At 39.0% G+C, this 22,952-nt stretch overlaps 1 protein-coding gene across 5 annotated transcripts in view; it reads left to right on the top strand.

Moving 5' to 3' along the window:
• The first annotated feature begins 440 nt into the window (after window positions 1-440).
• LOC100009738 (calcium-activated chloride channel regulator 1-like) overlaps window positions 441-22,952 on the top strand; it is a 51,516-nt gene continuing 29,004 nt past the window's right edge. For 3 of the 5 annotated variants that reach the window (XM_056815390.1, XM_056815389.1, XM_056815388.1), the window contains exons 1-6: window positions 442-551; window positions 887-1,110; window positions 17,642-17,782; window positions 17,965-18,112; window positions 19,240-19,345; window positions 21,641-21,818. In XM_056815390.1, the coding sequence (XP_056671368.1) occupies window positions 952-1,110; window positions 17,642-17,782; window positions 17,965-18,112; window positions 19,240-19,345; window positions 21,641-21,818 (732 nt within the window). In that variant the 5' untranslated portion in view covers window positions 442-551; window positions 887-951. Of the gene's footprint in view, window positions 552-886; window positions 1,111-17,641; window positions 17,783-17,964; window positions 18,113-19,239; window positions 19,346-21,640; window positions 21,819-22,952 lie in introns of those variants that run through there. The other 2 variants (XR_008916077.1, XM_056815391.1) reach the window with 2 other exon arrangements.

Here is a 22,952-nt window from a genome sequence, read left to right as displayed (position 1 = left end):
TTAAAAAACCAATCCTCCAGTTTCTGGGAATTAGGCAAGACTGGATTCATAGTTTATTCAGGTTAGATCTTTCTTTCAACATCTGGGAATGTAAGGAATGCAAGTGACTAAAAAGTATATCAACAAAATGAATATTTGCTTTGTACTCTTTTTGTTCAAGATGGTCAGGGTTGGAGGCAAGTATTTTTAAAGTACCATTAAACTTATTTCTGATTCACAACAAGGAAGAAGTTGTATATTTTTAAAGGCATGGCCCAAGTCCAGGGAAAGTTGAGGTGGATAATTTGAAGAGCACATAAATAGTAGCAGAAGGGGCAGGTTTTCTAGACAAGCCTTTGGCCTACTGTGAGGAAGAGATTGTAACACCAGTATGATTGGCAAACAAATTCAAGGAAATGGAAGCTTGAAGGAACTGTCAATCAAGGAGAAAAGGAAGGAAGATTCCAAAGAAGAATCTTGTCAAGGAGGCAGTTAAAAAAGCCAGCATCTGAAACTGGTCACTTCTCTTGGGCTCTGGATTCCTGGCTCGGGACTTCACCCTAAAAAGATTGGTACATAGCTCTGAAGAACCTTTTCGGTCCTCAACAATATCCCTTCAGGGACAAAGTAACTGTAGTTCCCAGTATTGAATCTCATAGAAGATTAGGGAGCCCCTAAATTCCCTCTTTCCTTCTCCCACCTCCCTAACTTCCCTTCTTGAAGAATAACCCCCTTTTCAGAAAGAGCCACGGTGTGAGAGTAGTCTTTTGGAAATTTCTGATAATCCTCACATTGATTAGAGCCCTTAGGGCCATCTGAGAGAGAGAGACAGGAAGTGTGTGTGGGGGGGGGAGGGGGGAGAATCCTAGCTGTCCCTCTAACCTAGTTCTTGGTGTCATCTCTCCAGCACTTTTCTGCTACCTGAAATATCGTAGTGAGGGTTCTTCTATGAAGAACTGGACATAGAGAATCATGGTGCCATTTAAGATGCCCATTATGGTCCTGACCCTGTACCTGCTTCAGGGTACAGGTGCATCCCTCATTAAGCTGAATGGAAATGGCTATGAAGACGTGGTCATTGCAATTGACCCAAATGTACCAGAGGATGAAAAACTTATTCAGCAAATAGAGGTAAGAGAGGTTTTAAATGTTTGCTTTTCAGTTTTATTTGTATTTTGGAATGTTTGAGTGTGTGAGTGTGTGTGTGTGGTGGGTGTGTGTGTGTGTGTGTGTGTGTGTGTGTGTGTGTGTGTTTTAAGGGAGAATCTTTTATCACTATTTTTTAATGGTAATAGATCTGGAGATTCAGTTGGCTTGCAAGTTTCATATGAATTCACCATATGATGTAGTAAGCAAGAAAACTAATACAATCTTTAAAAAAATTTTATTGATGTTTTTTGGTTTTATATTAATTAAATCAGATCTTTCCTGAGGAGTAATTAAGTATTATTAATGGTAAATTCTGAGTCCCCAGATGGCCCAGAAGACAAAGACAGAGCCATTTGGAAGAGTTTGGGGAGAGGTCTTGCCATCACTACCAGAAAGAATTGCCAATCCCTTCGTATTCCCATTCCTAGTTTGGGGATCTCACAACCCACAGAATGGGTGGTTCTTTGGTCCCTGTTAGAAGTCACCGTTATCATAGTTGCACTGGACAAGGCAAAGGGAATTCTGCTTTTACCTGGCAGGTGACTGGGGAATTCCATATTCTTCTCCACCCATGACAGAAACTGAAATGACTCCTCATGCTTGTTTTGTAGTTACTCATCTGTGTTCACTTTTCCCATGGCAGACAGAGTTCTTTCCGGACACAAACTGTTTGCCTTGTGCCTTTGGCTCCCCTGTGCCTAAGACAGTGCTTGACACATAAGTGATGCTTCAGAAATGCCTGTCCCCTAATGTAGGCATTTGAGATGACATTTATAGACCATTCTAAGGGTAGCTAGGGGATCCAGGGGATACAGTTCAGGGTCCAGATTCAGAAGGATTTGGGTTCAAATCCAGCTAGATATATGATACTAGCTTGCTTCGGCTTCTCACCTGTCAAAGGACCCAGAAAAGAAAATGGCAATCCATGCCAGTATCAATGCTAAGAAGACACTACATGGGGTTATGAAGAGTCAGACATGAATGAACAACTACAATAATCCTACTGGAAGTGGTCAGGTAGAAAGAGCAAGCATCAAACCTTCATTTTACAAATAAGGAAACAGAACCAGAAAGGCTAAGTGACTTCCCTCAGATAACACAGCTAATGGCAATCAAGCATTCCTTCACTGACACAGTGACACTTCTCAGGAGGCCAGGCTTCTTGTAAGGTTTCTTGTGGGTTCCTGAATTCCTTGGCTGGCCTGGTGAAGTCTCTGGACTCCTTGGACTAATGTTTGTAAATGCATAAAAATACAGAGGATTTCTATAAAGGAAAACAAAGCTTAGTGTAAATAGGGATGTGGTGTGGTTTTTTTCTCCTCCAAGTTCAGGGACCCTCTGAAATCTGAGCGCTCCACGTTTGAGGCTGCCATTTCTTCCAAGAGCCCCTGGGACTAAAAACAAAGAAGCAAAAAGATCCTGGGGACTGAGGAACATATTCAGAGAGATCTGACATCTTCAGAAACCTGGTTTGTTGTAGACTCAGTTCATTCTAGCTAAAAGAAGGAACTATCCAATGGCTCCAGAGCAAAAGACTGTCAGGAAGTAAAGAACATCCTGCAGCCTCCACCATTGCCACCTTCTCCACATTATCTGGATGGGCAGCATGCCCTTCTCAGAGGAGAGGGAGAGGGAGGGAGGACATTCAGAAGAGGGAAGTAGCTCCAAGAAAACAGCTGGGACCAGATTCACTCTCCCCAACCATGGCTGCAGTGGTAGAAATTATTCTGAGGCTGCAGTATAAGTAGTATAAAAGACTGTTCTGATGTTGGTGATGTGATGGGCTGCCTTCCTCTCTTTGCTGAAAATGATTTCTATAGAGCAAAAGCCCTTTGCACTCCCATAATTTATTCTAGATCCTGGACTCTGGAAAATTCATTCTTCCCACAGCAAGGATGGACTGTCTCCCTGAGTGGGCTCTATGTGCCCCTCTCCTTTCAGAAATGGACTGACTGGGGAGTAGCTGGGTAGCTTAATGGATTGAGAGCCAAGCCCAGAGATGTCAGGTCCTGGGTTCAAATCTAGCCTCAGATACTTCCTAGCTGTGTGACCCTGCGTGAGTCAATTAACCCCTATGGCCTATCACTTACCACTCTTGATTGATTCTAAGACAGAAGGTAAGGGTTTTTAAAAAAGAATTTATTGAGTCAATTTGTGCCTGTGGCTCAATGTATACATAAAATATATATATACACACACACACACACACACTGTTGGACTTAGAACCAGGGAGAGCTAGGTTCAAATCCTGCCTAAGACACTAGCTGAGTGACCCTGGGCACGTCACTCAACCTGTCTGACTCAGTTTTCTCATTTGTAAAACATAGAAAATAATAGCAACTACTGCCCAGGGTTGGGTGAAGATCAAATGAAAGACATGGCAGTCCCTGAGGACAGTCTAATGTTGAGACAACATACAAAGTATGTACAAACTATATATGGGATGGACAGGCAAAAAATAGTGAGAAGGTAAGCATGGACCCGGACTTGGGAAGATACTAGTTGTGTGACCCTAGGCTAGTCACTTAACCCCTATTTGCCTCAGTTTCTAATCTGTAAAATGAGAACACAATGGAGAAAGAAATGGCACTCCAGTAACTTTGACAAGAAAACTGTAAGGACAAGTCTATGGAGTCATGAAGAGCTGGAAACAACTGAGAGAATGAATAAATGGCAACTAGAATTAGTAGAGAATTTGGACAGAATTCTTATAGAAGGTGGGAAATTACCTGGGACATGAAGGAAGCAGTCAGAAGACATAAATGAGGAAGGAGAACATCCCATAAATGAAGTATATCATGTGAACTTTAATAGATATAAAGCACTTTACAAACTTTTTTTAAGTTTTTTTTTATTATATTTTATTTGATCATTTCCAAGCATTATTCATTAAAGACAAAGATCATTTTCTTTTCCTCCCCCAACCCCCCAGCCGATGTGTAATTCCACTGGGTATCATATGTGTCCTTGATTCGAACCCATTGCCATGTTGTTAATATTTGCATTAGAATGTTCCCTTAGAGTCTCTCCTCTGTCATGTCCCCCCAAACGCTGTAGTCAGGCAGTTGCTTTTCCTTGGTTTTTCTATTCCCATAGTTTATCCTTTCCTTATGAATGGTGTTTTTTCTCCTAGATCCCTGCAGATTGTTCAGCCTCTGTGTACAATGTTCTCCTGGTTCTGCTCCTCTCATTCTGCATCACTTCCTGGAGGTCGTTCCAGTCTCCATGGAATTCCTCCACTTTATAATTCCTTTTAGCACAATAGTATTCCATCACCAACATATACCACAATTTGCTCAACCAATTGATGGACATCCCCTTGTTTTCCAGTTTTTGGCCACCACAAAGAGTGCAGCTATGAATATTCTTATACAAGTCTTTTTCCTTATTATCTCTTTGGGGCACAGACCCAGCAGTGCTATGGCTGGATCAAAGGGTAGACATTCTTTTGTTGCCCTTTGGGCATAGTTCCAAATTGCCCTCGAGAATGGTTGGATGAGTTCACAACTCCACCAGCAATGAATTAATGTCCCCACTTTGCCACATCCCCTCCAGCATTCATTACTTTCCTTTGCTATCATGCTAGCCAGTCTGCTAGGTGTGAGGTCATACCTCAGAGTTGTTTTGATTTGCATCTCTCTGGTTATAAGAGATTTAGAGCACTTCTTCATGTGTTTATTAATAGTTTTGATTTCTTTATCTGAGAACTGCCTATACATGTCCCTTGCACATTTATCAATTGAAGAATGCCTTGGTTTTTTGTGCAATTGATTTCAGCTCTTTATAAATTTGAGTAATTAAAGCTTTGTCCGAGGTTTCTATGAATATTTTTCCCCCCAATTTGTTCTTTCTCTTCTGATTTTAGTTACATTGGTTTTGTTTGTACAAAAACTTTTTAATTTGATGTAGTCAAAATTATTTATTTTACATTGTGTAATTCTTTCCATGTCTTTCTTGGTTTTAAAGTTTTTCCCCTCCTAAAGGTCTGACATGTATACTATTCTGTGTTTACCCAATTTACTTATGGTTTCCTTCTTTATGTTTAAGTCATTCACCCATTTTGAATTTATCTAGGTGTAGGGTGTGAGGTGTTGATCCATTCCTAATCTCTCCCACACTGTCTTCCAATTTTCCCAGCAGTTTTCATTGAATAATGGATTTTTGTCCCAAAAGCTGGGATCTTTGGGTTTATTGTATACTGTCTTGCTGAGATCGCTTTCCCCCAGTCTATTCCACTGATCTTCCTTTCTGTCTCTTAGCCAGTACCAAATTGTTTTGATGACTGCTGCTTTATAATATAGTTTAAGGTCTGGGACTGCAAGGCCCCCTCATATGTAGTTTTTTTCATTATTTCCCTGGATATCCTTGATCTTTTGTTATTCCAAATGAATTTTGTTATGGTTTTTTCTAAATCAGTAAAGAAATATTTTGGGGGTTGAATGGTTATAGCACTAAATAGATAAATAAGTTTGGGTAGGATGGTCATTTTTATTATATTGGCTCATCCTATCCATGAGCAGTTAATGTTTTTCCAATTGCTCAAGTCTAAGTTTTAGATGTGTGGATAGTGTTTTGTAGTTTTGTTCATATAGTTCTTGTGTTTGTCTCGGGAGGTAGATTCCTAGGTATTTTATTTTGTTTAAGGTGATTTTGAATGGGATTTCTCTTTCTAGTTTTTGCTGCTGAGTTGTGTTGGAGATATATAGAAAAGCTGATGACTTAGGTGGGTTTATTTTGAATCCTGCAACTTTGCTAAAGTTGTTGATTATTTCAATTAGCTTTTTGGTTCAATCTCTAGGATTCTTTAAGTAGACCATCATGTCATCTGCAAAGAGTGATAACTTGGTCTCCTCCTTGCCTATTTTGATGACTTCAATTACTTTTTCTTCTCTAATTGCTACTGCTTGTGTTTCCAGTACAATGGTAAAGAGTAGAGATGATAATGGACATCCTTGTTTCACTCCAGATCTTATTGGTAATGCACCTAGTTTATCCCCATTGCAGATGATATTAGCTGATGGTTTTAGATATATACTGTTTATTATTTTTAGGAACATCCCTTTTATTCCTTTGCTTTCTAGTGTTTTTAATAGGAATGGGTATTGTATTTTATCGAAGGCTTTTTCTGAGTCTATTGAGATAATCATGTGGTTCTTGTTGGTTTGCTTGTTGATGTAGTCAATTATGTGGATGGTTTTCCTAATATTGAACCAGCCCTGCATCCCTTGTATACATCCTACTTGATCATGGTGGATAACCCTTCTTATCACTTGCTGGAGTCTTTTTGCTAGTATCCTATTAAAGATTTTTGCATCTATATTCATTAGGGAGATTGGTCTATAGTTTTCTTTCTCTGTTTTTGACCTGCCTGGTTTTGGAATCAGTACCATGTTTGTGTCATAAAAGGAGTTTGGTAGAACTCCCTCTTTGCTTATTATGTCAAATAGTTTGTATAGTATTGGGATTAACTGTTCTCTGAATGTTTGATAGAATTCACTGGTGAATCCATCAGTCCCTGGGGATGTTTTCTTAGGAAGTTCTTTGATGGCTTGTTGGATTTCATTTTCTTTGGTTTTTTTTAATTTTTAAACATTATTTTATTTGGTCGTTTCCATACATTATACACTGGAAACAAAGATCATTTTCTTTTCCTCCCCTTCCCTCCCTCCCCCACCTATCCCTCTCCCATAGCCGACGCACGATTCCACTGGTTATCACATGTGTTCTTGACTCGAACCCATTTCCCTGTTGTTGGAATTTGCATTATAGTGTTCATTTAGAGTCTCTCCTCAGTCTTATCCCCTCCAACCCTGTAGTCAGGCAGTTGCTTTTCATCGCTGTTTTTACTCACACAGTTTATCCTCTGCTTGTGGGTAGTATTTTTTAGATCCCTGCAGCTTGTTCAGGGACATTGCAATGATACTAATGGAGAAGTCCATCACCTTCAATTGTACCACAGTGTATCAGTCTCTGTGTACAATGTTTTTTTCGTTCTGTTCCTTTCGCTCTGCATCACTTCCTGGAGGTTGTTCCAGTCTCCATGGAATTCCTCCACTTTATTATTCCTTTTAGCACAATAGTATTCCATCACCAACATATACCACAATTTGTTCAGTCAATCCCCAATTGACGGGCATCCCCTCGTTTTCCAATTTTTGGCCACCACAAAGAGTGCAGCTATGAATATTCTTGTACAAGTCTTTTTCCTTATTATCTCTTTGGGGTACAAACCCAGCAGTGCTGTAGCTGGATCAAAGGGCAGACAGTCTTTTATCTCCCTTTGGGCATTGTTCCAAATTGCCCTCCAAAATGGTTGGATCAATTCACAACTCCACCAGCAATGAATTAATGTCCCCACTTTGCCAAATCCTCTCCAGCATTCATTACTTTCCATAGCTGTCATGTTAGCCAATCTGCTAGGTGTGAGGTGATACCTCAGAGTTGTTTTGATTTGCATCTCTCTAATTATAAGAGGTGTAGAGCACTTTTTCATATGCTTATTAATAGTTTTGGTTTCTTTGGCTAAGAACTGGCTGTTCATGTCCCTTGCCCACTTACCAATAGGAGAATGGCTTGATTTTTTGTACAATTGATTTAGTTCTTTATAAATTTGAGTAATTAAACCTTTGTCAGAGGTTTTTATGAAGATTGTTTCCTAATTTGTTGCTACCCTTCTGATTTTGGTTACATTGGTTTTGTTTGTACAAAAACTTTTTAGTTTGATGTAATCCAGATTATTTATTTTGCATTTTGTAACTCTTTCTAATTCTTGCTTGGTTTTGAAGTCTTTCCCTTCCCAAAGGTCTGACATGTATACTATTCTGTGTTCGCCTAATTTTCTTATAGTTTCCTTCTTTATGTTCAAGTCATTCACCCATTTTGAATTTATCTTGGTGTAGGGTGTGATGTGTTGATCTAAACCTAATCTTTCCCACACTGTCCTCCAATTTTCCCAGCAGTTTTTATGAAATAGTGGATTTTTGTCCCAAAAGCTGGGATCTTTGGGTTTCTCATATACTGTCTTGCTGAGGTTGCTTGCCCCCAGTCTATTCCACTGATCCTCCTTTCTGTCTCTTAGACAGTACCAAATTGTTTTGATGACCGCTGCTTTATAATATAGTCTGAGATCTGGGACTGCAAGACCCCCTTCCTTTGTATTTTTTTTTTCATTATTTCCCTGGATATCCTTGATCTTTTGTTCTTCCAAATGAACTTTGTTATTGTTTTTTCTAAATCAGTAAAAAAAATTTTTGGAAGTTCCATGGGTATGGCACTAAATAGAGAGATGAGTTTGGGTAGGGTGGTCATTTTTATTATATTGGCTCGTCCTACCCATGAGCAGTTAATGTTCTTCCAATTGTTCAAGTCTAGTTTTAGTTGTGTGGAAAGTGTTTTGTAGTTGTGTTCATATAGATCCTGTGTTTGTCTGGGGAGGTAGATTCCTAGGTATTTTATTTTGTCTAAGGTGATTTTGAATGGGATTTTTCTTTCTAGTTCTTGCTGCTGAGCTGTGTTGGAATTATATAGAAATGCTGATGACTTATGTGGGTTTATTTTGTATCCTGCAACTTTGCTAAAGTTGTTGCTTATTTCGATTAGCTTTTTGGTTCAATCTCTAGGATTCTTTAAGTAGACCATCATGTCATCTGCAAAGAGCGATAACTTGGTCTCCTCCTTGCCTATTTTGATGCCTTCAATTTCTTTTTCTTTAATTGCTACTGCTAGTGTTTCTAATACAATGTCAAATAGTAGAGATTATAATGGACATCCTTGTTTCACTCCTGATTTAATGGGAATAGATTTAGTTTATCCCCATTGCAGATGATATTAGTTGATAGTTTTAGGTATATATTGTTCATTGTTTTTAAGAATGACCCTTTTATTCCTATGCTTTCTAGTGTTTTTAGTAGGAATGGGTGTTGTATTTTATCACAGGCTTTTTCTGCATCTATTGAGATAATCATGTGGTTCTTGTTGGTTTGCTTGTTGATGTGGTCAATTATGTGGATAGTTTTCCTAATGTTGAACCAGCCCTGCATCCCTGGTATAAATCCTACTTGATCATGGTGGATGATCCTTCTGATCACTTGCTGGAGTCTTTTTGCCAGTATCCTATTTAAGATTTTTGCATCTATATTCATTAGGGAGATTGGTCTATAATTTTTTTTCTCTGTTTTTGGCCTGCCTGGCTTTGGAATTAGTACCATGTTTGTGTCATAAAAGGAGTTTGGTAGAACTCCCTCTTTGCTTATTATGTGAAATAGTTTGTATAGTATTGGGATTAACCGTTCTCTGAATGTTTGATAGAATTCACTGATAAATCCCTCAGGCTCTGGGGATTTTTTCTTAGGAAGTTCTTTGATGGCCTGTTGGATTTCTTTTTCTGATATGGGAGTATTTATGAAAAGTATTTCTTCTTCTGTTAGTCTAGGCAACTTATATTTTTGTAAATATTCATCCATATCACCTAGGTTGGTATATTTATTGCCACATAGTTGGGTAAAGTAGTTTTTAATGATTGCCTTAATTTCCTCTTCATTGGAGGTGAGATCCCCCTTTTCATCCTTGATGCTGTTAATTTGCCTTTCTTCTTTCCTTTTTTTAATTAGATTAACCAGTACTTTGTCTATTTTGTCTATTTTTTCAAAGTACCAGCTTCTAGTCTTGTTTATTAGCTCAATAGTTCTGTCACTTTTGATTTTATTAATTTCTCCCTTAATTTTTAGGATCTCCAGTATGGTTTTCTTCTGGGGGTTTTTAATTTGTTTGTTCTCAAGTTTTTTTGATTTACATTTCCAATTCCTTGATCTCTGTCCTCCCTAATTTGTTAATATATGCACTCAGGGATATGAATTTTCCTCTAAGTACTGCCTTGGCTGCATCCCATAATGTTTGAAAGGATGTTTCGCCGTTGTCATTTTCTTCAAGAAAATTATTAATTGTTTCTTTGATTTCTTCTCTAACTATCCGATTTTGGAGTATCATGTTATTTAACTTCCAATTAATTTTTGATTTGGGTCTCCATGTACCCTTGCCGATCAATATTTTAATTGCCTTGTGATCTGAAAAGGCTGCATTTATTATTTCTGCTTTTCTGCATTTGAGTGCCATGTTTCTATGACCTAGTGTATGATCTATTTTTGTGAATGTGCCATGTGGTGCTGTAAAGAAGGTGTATTCTTTTTTGTCTCTATTTTTCTCCATATGTCTATTAACTCTAATTTTTCTAAGATTTCATTCACCTCTTTTACCTCTTCCTTGTTTATTTTTTGGTTTGATTTATCTAAATTTGATAGTGGTTGGTTCAAGTCTCCCACTAATATGGATTTACTGTCTATTTCTTCCTTCAATTCTCCTAGTTTCTCTATTAAAAATTTGGATGCTATACCATTTGGTGCATACATGTTGATTAGTGATATTTCCTCATTGTCTATACTCCCTTTTAGCAGAATATATTTACCTTCACTATCCCTTTTGATCAGGTCTATTTGTGCTTTGGCTTTGTCAGATATCATGATTGCAACTCCTGCCTTCTTTCTATCAGTTGAGGCCCAAAAGGTCTTACTCCAACCTTTAATTCTAATCTTGTGAGTGTCAACCCGTCTCATATGTGTTTCTTTGTTATGGTAGGATTTTGGGTTCTAATCCAATCTGCTATTTGTCTACGTTTTATGGGTGAGTTCATCCCATTCACGTTCAAAGTTATGATTGTCATTTGTGGATTCGCTGGCATTTTGATATCTTCCCCTAGTTCTGACCTTTCTTCTTTAGATTTCTCCTTTTGAACCAGTGATTTACTTTAGGTCAGTCCCCCTAGTCCCCTCCCTTGAATTGCTTCCCTTTCTAGCCCCTCCCTTTTTATGCTCCCTTCCCCTCCCCCCTCTCCTTCCCTCCCTTTTTATATTCCCTCCCCCTCCCCCTCCTTAATTTTCCTTTCTTTCTTGTCCTAATGGATAAGATAGAATTCAGAATCTCACTGGATCTAGATGTTCTTCCCTCTCAGATTTGATTTCACTGAGAGTAAGGTTTAAGTAATTCCACTTCACGCACTCTTCCTCTCCTCATATGAGAGTTCTTCCCCTCCCCTTCCCATGTGTATCTTTATATGGGAAAGATTATTCTATCGAGTCCACCCCTATTTCTTGACGTTAATCTTAGTATTATCGACGGTTCCCCCCTCCCTTTTCCTTTCTTTTCCCCCACTTTCCCCAAATCTTATTAATGCCCCAATCTTTCCCCATGCATGATTCTTCTAACTACTCTTATGATGCTACAATTTATGAGAGTTACACAAACATTTTCCCCACATATTAATATATATAATTTGATGGAAATGTAGTCCTTATAGAAAAGAGATTGACTTAAAGAAAAAGATAAGATTTATCTCCTTTTCCCTTTCTTTCATATTTACCTTTTCATGTTTCTCCTGCTTTCTGTGCTTGGATATCAAACTTTCCACAGAGCTCTGGTCTTTTCTTAGCAAATGCTTGGAAATCTTCTATTTTGTTGAATGCCCATACTTTCCCCTGGAAGTATATGGTCAGTTTTGCTGGGTAGTTGATTCTTGGTTGGAGACCCAGCTCTCTTGCCTTTCTAAATATAGTGTTCCATGTTTTGTGGTCTCTTAGTGTGTTAGCCGCTAAGTCGTTTGTGATCCTTATGGGAGCCCCCTTATATCTGAAGCTCCTCTTCTTGGCTTCTTGTAGGATTTTCTCCTTTTCTTAGAAGCTCTTGAATTTGGCAATTACATTCCTAGGGGTTGTCTTTTGGGGATTTAGTATAGAAGGTGTTCTATGAATCCTTTCTATTTCTATTTTGCCCCCTTGCTCCAGAATTTGGGGGCAATTTTCTTTTATGATCTCCTGTAGAATAATATCGAGTTTATTGTTTATCTCTGGTTTTTCTGGGAGACCAATAATTCGGGGGTTTTCTCTTCTCCCTCTGTTTTCGAGATCTGTGACCTTCTCAGTGAGATATTATATGTTTTCTTCTAATTCATTAATTTTTTGGGTTTGCTTTATTGATTCTTGCTGTTTTATCATCTCACTTTCTTTCATTTGCTTCATTCTGGTCTTTAGGGACTGGTATTGCTTTTCAGCTTTATCTGCCCTTCTATTGGAGGCTTCCAGCTCTTTTTCTAAATGAGCATTCTTATCTATCAGACTGCTGATCTCTTTCTCCCATTTTTCTTTCCAGGTTTCCATCTTTTGGGTGAGCTCCAGTTTGAGACCTTCCGGAGCTTGTTGATAGTTTCCATTTTGGGAGGCATGTTCTGATTTTTTTTGGATTTCATCCTCATTCTCTTCTTTTCCTTGGGTACTTCCACCATAAAAGTTTTCAATAGTCAACTTTTCCCCTTTCTCCCTGGAGGCTTGATTTTGGGCCATGTGAGCCATCACTTTGGTGGATTTATTCCCCTTTCCTTTTTGGTCTGGGGTCTGGGTGATATAGGCGGGTTTTCTGTGAATTTAGGTTGCCTCAGACTAGTTCTTCCCAGCCTCTGAGGTTTCTTAGAGTGCGGGGCTCCTGATCACAGCCAAGCCGCCCAGGCGTTTAGCTCCGCCCAGATAATCAGCGCCTGGTCCACCCCTGGTGTTTAGCTCTTCCCGGAGCTCAGTGCATTCACCCCAAGTACAGCTCTGGGGGTCCCTGTCCTCAGTGCAGGATTCTCCTGTGAAACCACCTGAGACGTTCTTTCCTGGCAGTCCCCGGATCCCAAGAACCCTGGAGTGCCCCCCCAGACAGAGACGTTCCCCTTGTCTCTCTCTCACTCACTGTCCCAATGAGTGCTCGGGTAGCTCACTCTGGTTTGGGGGGCAGGTTGGAGGGGCGGGGGAGGGCAGCTCAGTTCACGTTTCTGTGCAAGCTTTCCCTCCTTCTTATTATAGTATGGAAATGTTCAAACCCCACATACCTTCACCTTTGTGGGATACTGGGGAATCCTTCTGTTCCTCCAGAGGTGATTTTTATGCTCCTTTGGTGTGGTCTATTTCATTTGGTGCCGGGGAGAGGATGCGTGTGGCTTCTAGATTGCAGCCATCTTTACCCAGAAGTCCCACTTTACAAACTTTAAAATACTATATAAATATCAGCACTTCTTAATATGTTATTACATTATTCTATTACGTTAGCCATGTAATTATTGTTTTTGTTTTGATGTTACTATATGTTTGGAGCCTAGGATAGTGTCTAGAACACACTAGTGACTTAATTAATGCTTCTGAGTAATGGATTTCTCTGGAAAGAATGGAGGCCAAAAAGTTTGGGGAACTGTTATGGTACAGTAGAGTGAGATTCCCGGCACAGGAAATTCTTGGTGAGAAATCTTCTTCTAGAAAAGTGCTCCTATTTTCTGTGAAAGAAAGGAATAATGCAATGCAGGGAAAAGGGGATGTGTGGCAGAATAAGAAAAAGCCGATTTGGCTGGGAAGGCAAGGGGCAGAATGCAGGAGGAGAATTTGAAATTCTGTTGCAGTGTTCTGACACAATTCACGTACAGCCAGGAGGACAGTGTGAGGAGGGAGATGGTCTCAGCGGTCGGACTTAGCTCTCTCTCTACTCCTGATCTCAAAGCTCCTCCTTTGGGTTATGTATCCCTGGGAGCTTCAGGCAGCAATTCCTTCATGCCAGAGACATCTTTGGACTCCTGTGAAGACTATAAACACCATCTTGACACCTTCAGGGTGCTACTTTACCTCTGCTATCATCAACCTGAACTTGTGGTGACCTGATCTGTCTGGCCACTAGTTCCTTATGCGACTACCAGATTTGTACTTCATTAAAGACTTTTTGTTGGTGGGCACAGCCTACATAGTTAGATAGAAACATTGGAAAAGAGAGAGAGAGGAAGTGAGTGTGGGTCAGAGGGATCTGGGACAGATAGATTTTAAAAGCCATGGGGATAGCTCAGTGGATTGAGGGCCAGGCCTAGAGATGGGAGGTCCTAGGTTCAAATCTGGCTTCAGACACTTCCCAGCCCTTACCACTCAGTATTGATTCAAAGACTAAAGATTTGGGGTAAAAAAAAAACAAAAGCATAGGGAACTGCCTAGCCTACCATGCTTCCCAAACTCCTAATTATCCACTTTAATAAATCTACTGTTGTTTAAGAGAAGAACTCAGGTCCCATTTGTTAGAGCTCCAGGTCTCATGGTAGTCATTTTGCCCTTAGTATAGGGAGGAGCAGCTACTACAACCTTTACAAAGCTTTTGTAAGAGTAAAAGTACCATCTTACATCTTCATTGTCCTATAACCCTTTGTTACTGTGGTAAAAACAATGGATCCCCATCTCAGATTGTTTGAATGGACAAAAATCACAGAATTACAAAGAAAATCAACTATAATTAAATTTAGTTATCAAAATATTAAAAACAAATGCAGAGACCTTAGATAAGAACCCCTGATCACCCAATACAGATCAGCAATTGCTCTCACATTAAGAATTTGTTTGGGATACATAGATTAAACAACTAGAAGAAGGTCACACAAGCAAGTGTCCCCTTCTCAAGCTAGCTAGAAGGGTCAGGGCTCCCCTTTCTCAAAGTCCCCTGAGTGCACTGGGCAACTCCTTGCATATATTCCATATTCCCTTATTATAATTCTTTGAAAATATAGCTCTTCCCCAACCTCTAGATTGTAAATTCCTAAATAGCAGGATCTCTATTGGATCCATCTTTCTATCCTCAGTGGTGTTTTGCAAACATTAGGTACCTCTATTATTTAACATTGTACTAACAGTAGCAATCAGAGAAGAAAAAGAAATTGAAGGTATTAAAATTGGCAATAAGAAGACCAAGCTATCACTCTTTGCAGATGATACGATAGTCCACTTAAAGCATCCCAGAGAATCGACCAAAAAGCTAGTCAAAATAATCAACAACTTTAGCAAAGTTGCAGGATACAAAATAAACCCACATAAGTCATCAGCATTTCTATATATCTCCAATCCATCTCTGCAGCAAGAATTAGAAAGAGAAATTCCATTTAAAATCACCCTAGACAATATAAAATACTCAGGAATCTATCTGCCTAGACAAACACAGGAACTATATGAGCACAACTACAAAACACTCTCCACACAATTCAAACTAGATCTAAACAATTGGAAAAACATTGATTGCTTGTGGGTTGGACGAGCTAATATAATAGAAATGACAATCCTACCCAAATTAATTTATTCATTTAGTGCCATACCCATTGAACTACCAAAAAAACTTCTTTGTGAAATTAGAAAACAACACAACAAAGTTCATTTGGAAGAAAAAAAGATCAAGATATCCAGGTAAATCATGCAAAAAAAAAAATGCAAAGGAAGGAGGACTTGCAATCCCAGATCTCGAACTATAGTATAAATCAGTAGTTATCAAAACAATTTGGTACTGGCTAAGGGACAGAAAGGAGGATCAGTGAAATAGACTTGGGGTAAATGACCTCAGCAAGACAGTCTATGATAAACCCAAAGATCCCAGTTTTGGAGACCAAAACCTACTTTTTGATAAAAAAACTGCTGGGAAAATTGGAAGACAGTATGGGAGAGATTAGGTTTGGATCAACATCTCACACCCTACACCAAGATAAACTCAGAATGTGTGAATGACCTGAATATAAAGAAGGAAACTATAAGCATATTAGGCAAACACAGAATAATATATTTGTCAGATCTTTGGGAAAGGAAAGACTTTAAAACCAAGCAAGAGCTAGAAAAATCACAAAATGTAAAATCAATAATTTTGATTATATCAAATTAAAAAGTTTTTGTACAAACAAAATTAATGCATCCAAAATTAGAAGGGAAGCAACAAATTGGGAAACACTCTTCATTACAGAAAACCTCTGACTAAGGTATAATTACTCAAATTTATAAAGAGCTAAACCAGTTGTACAAAAAATCAAGCTATTCTCCAATTGAAAAATGGGCAAGGGACATGAATAGGCAATTTTCATTTAAATTCATTAAAGAAATCAAAACTATTAATAAACCCATGAAAAAGTGTTCTAAATCTCTTATAATCAGAGAGATGCAAATCAAAACAACTCTGAAGTATCACCTCATCCCTAGCCGATTGGCTAACATGACACCAAGAAAAGTAATGAATCCTGGAGGGGATGTGCAAAAGTGGGGACATGAATGCATTGCTGGTGGAGTTGTGAATTGATCCAGCCATTCTGGAGGGCAATTTGAAACTATGCCCAAAGGGTGATAAAAGACTGTCTGCCCTTTGATCCAACCATTGCAATGCTGGTTTGTACCCCAAAGAGATAATAAGGAAAAGACTAGTACAAGAATATTCATATCTGCACTCTTTGTGGTGGCCAAAAATTGGAAAATGAGAGGATGCCCTTCAATTGGGGAATGGCTGAACAAATTGTGGTATATATTGGTGATGGAATACTATTGTTCTCAAAGGAATAATAAAGTGAAGGAATTCCATTGGAACTGCAACGACCTCCAGGAATTGATGCAGAGTGAAAGGAGCAGAACCAGGAGAACATTGTACACAGAGATCGATACCCTGTGGTACAATTGAGTGTAATGGACTGCTCCATTAATGGCAATGCAGTGATCCTGAACAATTTGGAAGAATCTATGAGAAAAAACACTATCCATGTTCAGAGGAAAAACTGGGGGAGTAGAAACACCAAAGGAAAACAACTGCTTGATTACATGGGTTGAGGGGATATGGCTGGGGATGTAGACTCTAAATGAACATCCTAGTGCAAACACCAACAACATGGAAATAGTTTCTGATCAAGGACACATGTAATACCCAGTGGAATTGTGCATCATCTGGAGGAAGGTTGGGGGGAAGGGAAGGAGGGAAAGAATATGATTCTTGTAACCAAGGAATAATGTTCTAATTTGACTAAATAACAAAATAAAACAAACAAGCAATCAAGAAATTACCTGGGGGGCAGCTGGGTGGCTCAGTGGATTGAGAGTCAGGTCTAGAGACAGGAGGTCTTAGGTTCAAATCTGGCTTCAGACACTTCCCAGCTGTGTGACCCTGGGAAAGTCACTTAACCCCCATTGCCTAGCCCTTTCTGTTCTTCTGCCTTGGAGCCAATACACACTATTGGCTCCAAGACAGAAGGTAAGGGTTTTTAAAAAAAGAAATTACCTATAATTGACATGGTATACCCCTGATTCTTAGTAGGTTTGTATATGGGATTAAGTCTATGTGAGTATGTATTTAACATAAGGGGATACAGTAGGGGCCAAGGTTAGACTGGAATGCTTCTTATCACCTTGGTGCTGGGTATGGATGGTTGGGGTCAGTGAAGAGGGGCATGTGTACTCTGGCTTCTTCCTAAACAACATGTATGACCAGCACACTAACAAAATAATAGTGTAAGTCAGAAGGAACAGTACAAGCATCTTCACATTTCCCCATTTTCCCTTGATTAAAATAGTATGGCCATTTTGTAGCATCAGTATTCATTGTGGAGGTAAATAACTAGTTGTTCATTTCTCCATTAGCTGTCAAGTATTCTGATGGACTTCTTTTCCCATAGGACATGATCTCAGAGGCATCAACTTACTTATATAGAGCGACAGAAAAAAGATTTTACTTCGAAAGCGTTTCCATCTTGATTCCCAAGACATGGCAGCCAAAATCAGATTATGAGAAACCAAAACATGAGACCTACAAAAATGTAAGATCCTCTAGTTCTTAATATTATTAAACCATCACTGTGACCTAAAACTTGTTTAAATAAATAATTCTCTAATATTTAATGAAAATTTTCCTGGATATTTTAATTCAAATACCAAGAGTTTTTATTATTATTATTATTATATACATATATATTTTTAAAACCTTTAAAAATATTTCTAGGCAGATATCATCATTGAAGTTCCTAATTCCCCAGGCAATGATATTCCACGAAATGACCAGTTTGGAAAATGTGGAGAGAGGGGAGAGAGAATTTATTTAACTCCTCGGATCATCCGGGGAGAAATGTTGAATGTATTTGGACCAAAAGGTATAGTTGCTAAAAGTAATATTTCATAAAATTTTCAGTATATTTAATAATCTAAATACCACAGCCTACACAGAATATGGTTCTCCTCATTTGAAAATGCTTTTTGAAATGCCCTCCCAATCTGTAAAAAAGAAATTTCGAGTATAATGCCCAAATATACATTAAATTACAAAGTCTATGTGTATATGAACATTGAGTTTTGGGATGAAGAAATCAAAGCTTTATAGAAATACATGAAAAATGCTCTAAGTGACTACAGATTAGAAAAATGTGAAGGAAGAGAGAAAAAAGGAGGAAGGAAGGAAGGAAGGAAGGAAGGAAGGAAGGAAGGAAGGAAGGAAGGAAGGAAGGAAGGAAGGAAGGAAGGAAGGAAGGAAGGAAGGAAGGAAGGAAGGAAGGAAGGAAGGAAGGAAGGAAGGAAGGAAGGAAGGAAGGAAGGAAGGAAGGAAGGAAGGAAGGAAGGAAGGAAGGAAGGAAGGAGGATCGGAGGGAGAGAGGGAGGGATGAGAGAGAGGAAGGGAGGGAGGGAGAAAGAGAGGGAGGGAGGGAGGAGGGAAAGGAGGGAGGAATGGAGGGAGGTAGGAAGGGAGGGAGTAAGGAAGGAAGCGAGGAAGGAAAGGAGGGAGGGAGGAAAGGAGGAAGGGAGGGAGGGAGGAAGGGAGTAGAGGAGGGAAGGAGGAAGGGAGGAAGGGAGAGAGGAAGGGAGTGAGAGAGGGAGGGAGGAAGGGAGAGAGGCTGGGAGGAAGGGAGGAAGGGAGAGAGGAAGGGAGGGAGGGAGGGAGAAAGGGAGGAAGGGAGAGAGGAAGGAAGGGAATGAGAGAGGAAGGGAGGGAGGGAGGGAGGGAAGGTGAAATGTAGGCAGGGAGGAATGGAGGGAGGGATGAAGGATTGGAGGGAGGGAGGAAGGGAAGGAGGGAGAGAGGGAGACAGAGAGGGAGGGAGGAATGGAGAGAGGCCTCATCAATAACCTGTTATGAGCCAGATAATATGTGTAATCACTTAGCCAGGCTAAGTGATTTACACATATTATTTCAGGGTCAAATGGGAGGCTTACTGAGGTGATACCCAACCAATCACTGAATTGTAGAAGTCATTATATTTTTTTTATTTTAAATATATTCCAACAGGTAAAGTTTTAGTTCATGAATGGGCTCATTTTCGGTGGGGTGTATTTGAGGAATACAATGAAGACAATCCTTTCTACCAGTTTGATGGAAAAAATGTACCAGTAAAGTATGATTATCTTCTTTTAACATTTTGTGAATGTATGACATCAGACTGAAATAATATTCTCTTTTGGGGGGATAGGTAATTTTTTAAATTTTTAAATATTTTTTAATATTTTATTTTCCCCAGTTGACATTCATTTTTAAAAATTTTAAGTTCTAAATCCTCTCCCTCCGTCCTTTCTTACCCTCCCTCCCTCTGTGAGATGACAAACAATTTGATCTAAAATATATAGGTCACTTCATTTTGAATCAGCTCACGTAAGTCTTCTCAGGTTTTTATAAAATCATTCTTCTCATCACTTCTTATAGCACAATAGTATTCGATAATAATCATACCAAAACTTGCTCAGCCAATCCCCAATTAATAGACATCCCCTCAATTTCCAATTCTTTGCCTCCACAAAAAGGACTGCCATAAATACGTTGTACAAAAATATCCTTGTCACTTTTTTAAAAGATTTCTTTGGGATACAGATATAGGAGTGGTATTGGTGAATCACAGGGTAGCCACAGTTTTCTGGCCCTGTGGGCATAGTTCCAAATTATTCTCCAAAATGGTCGTATCATTTCACAACTCCGTCAACAGTGCATTAGTGTCCTAATTTTCTCACCAAGAGTTTTTCATTTTCTTTTCTGTCATATTAGCCAATTTGAAAGATATGAAGTGGTATCTTAAAGTTATTTTAATGTGCATTAATGATGCAGAGCATTTTTCCATAAGACTATAGATAACTTTAATTTCTCTATCTGAAAACTGCCTATTATAAACTTTGACCATTTATCAAGTAGGGAATGACTTGGAGCCTAATAATTTTAATTCAGTTGTCAATATATTTGAGAAATGAGTCTTTATCATATATTTACTGTAAAAATATTTTTCATGGCTTTCTGCTTTCCTTCTAATTTTGGCTGCACTCACTGGCCTTGCTTGTGCAAAAACTCTTCTATTTAATATAATCAAAAGTATCCATTTAACATCTTTTATTGCTCTCTATCTCAAGTGATCATAGATTCTTTCCTTAACCATCGATCTGATAGGTAAATTATTCCATGTGCTTCTGTTTTGCTTATAGTATCAGCCCCAATGTCTAAAGCATGTACCCATTTTAAATTTATTTTAGTATAGGGGCTGAGCTGTTGGTCTATGCTTAGTTTTTGTCAAATTGTTTTCTAAAATTTTTTTTGTCAAATACTGAGTTCTCATCCCAAAAGCTTGGACGTTTTGAGTTTTTCAAACACTAGATTACTAGACGTTTACTACTGTGTATTCTGGTCCTAATCTATTCTACAGGCTGACCACTCTATTTGCAGCCAAAACCAAATTTTTGGATACTTTCTGCTTCCCAATATAGTTGAGATTTGGTACAATAGCCTACAGTTACATTTCCCCCCATTGATTCCTTGACTATATCAAGACTTTTTGGTCTTCCATATACATTCTGTTATTTTCTTCTGGCTCTATCAAATAGTTTTTGCTGCATAAAATATGTAGCTTGATTGACATGGCAATAAAGTAAATTTAGACAGGATTTCCATTTTTATGGTATTGACTCAACTTGACCATAAGCAATTAATATTTTTCCAATTTTTAATTTTGACTTTATTTGTACTAAAACTACTTTGTAATTGTGTTCATAGAGTTTCTGGGTTTGCTTTGGCAGGTAGACTTGTAAGTATTTATTGATAGCTTTGATTACTTCATCTTTTCACATCCTTTGACCATTTACTAATCAGGGCATGGCTTGTTTCTTATATATTTGACTTATTTCTCTACAACAGAAAGCAACCTCACATTGGCTAGATGAGAGAGTTTTAAGAGACATTCTCTTGGGCACTTTTAATCTATTGAATGACTGAAACCTTATGAAGAGATCAAAGAGAAAGCAAATTGGCTTCTTAGGAAAACAGATAAAGAACTTTAGATGCCCCACTTGTTAATGGAGATGACAACACTGAGGAGCTCCAAAAGTTACTGAGAATGAGGAAGATTCCCTCTTAATTCCCCTAAAAATGACAATAAGGAGCCCGGTGCCCATCCCTTGGAGAAACAGCATTAGGGATCCCAGTAAAGCAGACCTGGCTTCCTGCAGACAGGCTAACATTGCCAACAGGGGTGCTCTGCCAAACAAAAACGGTTCTTGCTGGCTATAAGAGAAGTTTCTACTTCCTGGGTTGCTTGAAACACACTCTCTTTGATGAAGAAATGCATAGCAAGATTAACACATAGGTTGAAGTGTTTTTATGGGGAGTGACGTTAAATGGTCTAATGTTCGTAAAATCTAATCTTCATATTTTTCAGGTGTTCTGAGGGTATCACTGGTACAAATAAGGTATATGCATGTTCTGGAGGAAGCTGTTCCATCAGAGATTGTTGGACAGATCCCAAAACAGGAAAGTTAAACAAAGACTGTATGTTCATACCCGATAAAGTTCAGAGTGAGAAAGCCTCCATTATGTTCATGCAAAGCATCGATTCTGTAAGTATTTGGATCATCAGTTCTGAAGTTTATAAACAGAAAATAGTCCTAATAGCTGGCATTTACTTAGTGTTAAGGTTTACAAGACACTTTGACTAGACCTTCTCTGATGCTTAGAATGACCTCATTTGCCATAACCCTCATTCCTATTTCACAGAGGAGGAAACAGACTTGCAGAAATGAAGCGAGTGGTGCCCCTGGCTAGCTCAGGGCTCTCTCTACTGCACTAGTCTGCTCCTGTAAGAAACATCTGTCCTAATGACTTAAGGCAGGCCTCTTGAGCTCAACAGCTCTCCTTAGTGAGCCAATATTTCTCTAAAAGGGAAGGCTGAGGACACTGTGATATGGAAATCACATTAAAAGACTCATATATATTAATTTAAGGTCACCAAGAATTTCAGCTATGTAATTCCTAAATGAAAACTCAAGTCAGCAGTCAACCTTTTATGGAGGTTTTAATTACAAAACAGTAGGAAGAAAGGTATGTGTGTGTGTGTGTGTGTCTGTGTGTGTGTGTGTGTGAGAGAGAGAGAGAGAGAGAGAGAGAGAGAGAGAGAGAGAGAGAGAGAGAGAGAGAGAGAAAGGAGAGAGAAGGGAATAGGGCTTAAATACCCACTCTGCTTAGGCTGGGCGAAAGGCTCAAGGCCTTGGATAGCCGAGGCAAAGAAAAGAGATCAGTCCCTATCACTCACGTGACCAAAATGGAGAAACAGTCTGAGGGCCTCTACTCCAAGCACCAGGATCCAACCAACAACATTCTCCTCCACACAGGAAGTCGCAGCACTCCTCAGCTCTCCTCTACCTCACTTCCTGTGTATCTCCTGTGCCAATGATGGCTCTAGCTTAACCCAGTACCGCCCAGAGGTTTGTCCCCTTTGCACATGTCTGTTGAAGGTCATATTCTCAAATAATTAAATCTTGAGCTTTGCTGCAGCCCTTCCTAAATCCTGTTACCCTGAGTAGGGTAGAGATTGTAGTTTCCAAGACCTGATTCTGTCATTCCAAGTATCTCTGTTGTTATTGATCAGGAAATAGCCAAATCCCATCCTCTAATGAATGGTTTGAGGGAGAGATTAGGTTTGGATCAACACCTCACACCCTACACCAAGATAAATTCAGAATGGGTGAATGACT

This window comes from Monodelphis domestica, chromosome 2 (assembly GCF_027887165.1).
Source record: "Monodelphis domestica isolate mMonDom1 chromosome 2, mMonDom1.pri, whole genome shotgun sequence".
NCBI lineage: Eukaryota > Metazoa > Chordata > Mammalia > Didelphimorphia > Didelphidae > Monodelphis > Monodelphis domestica.
The sequence above is the reverse complement of the archived record's forward strand: the minus strand, read 5'-3'. Positions and strand labels throughout refer to the sequence as shown.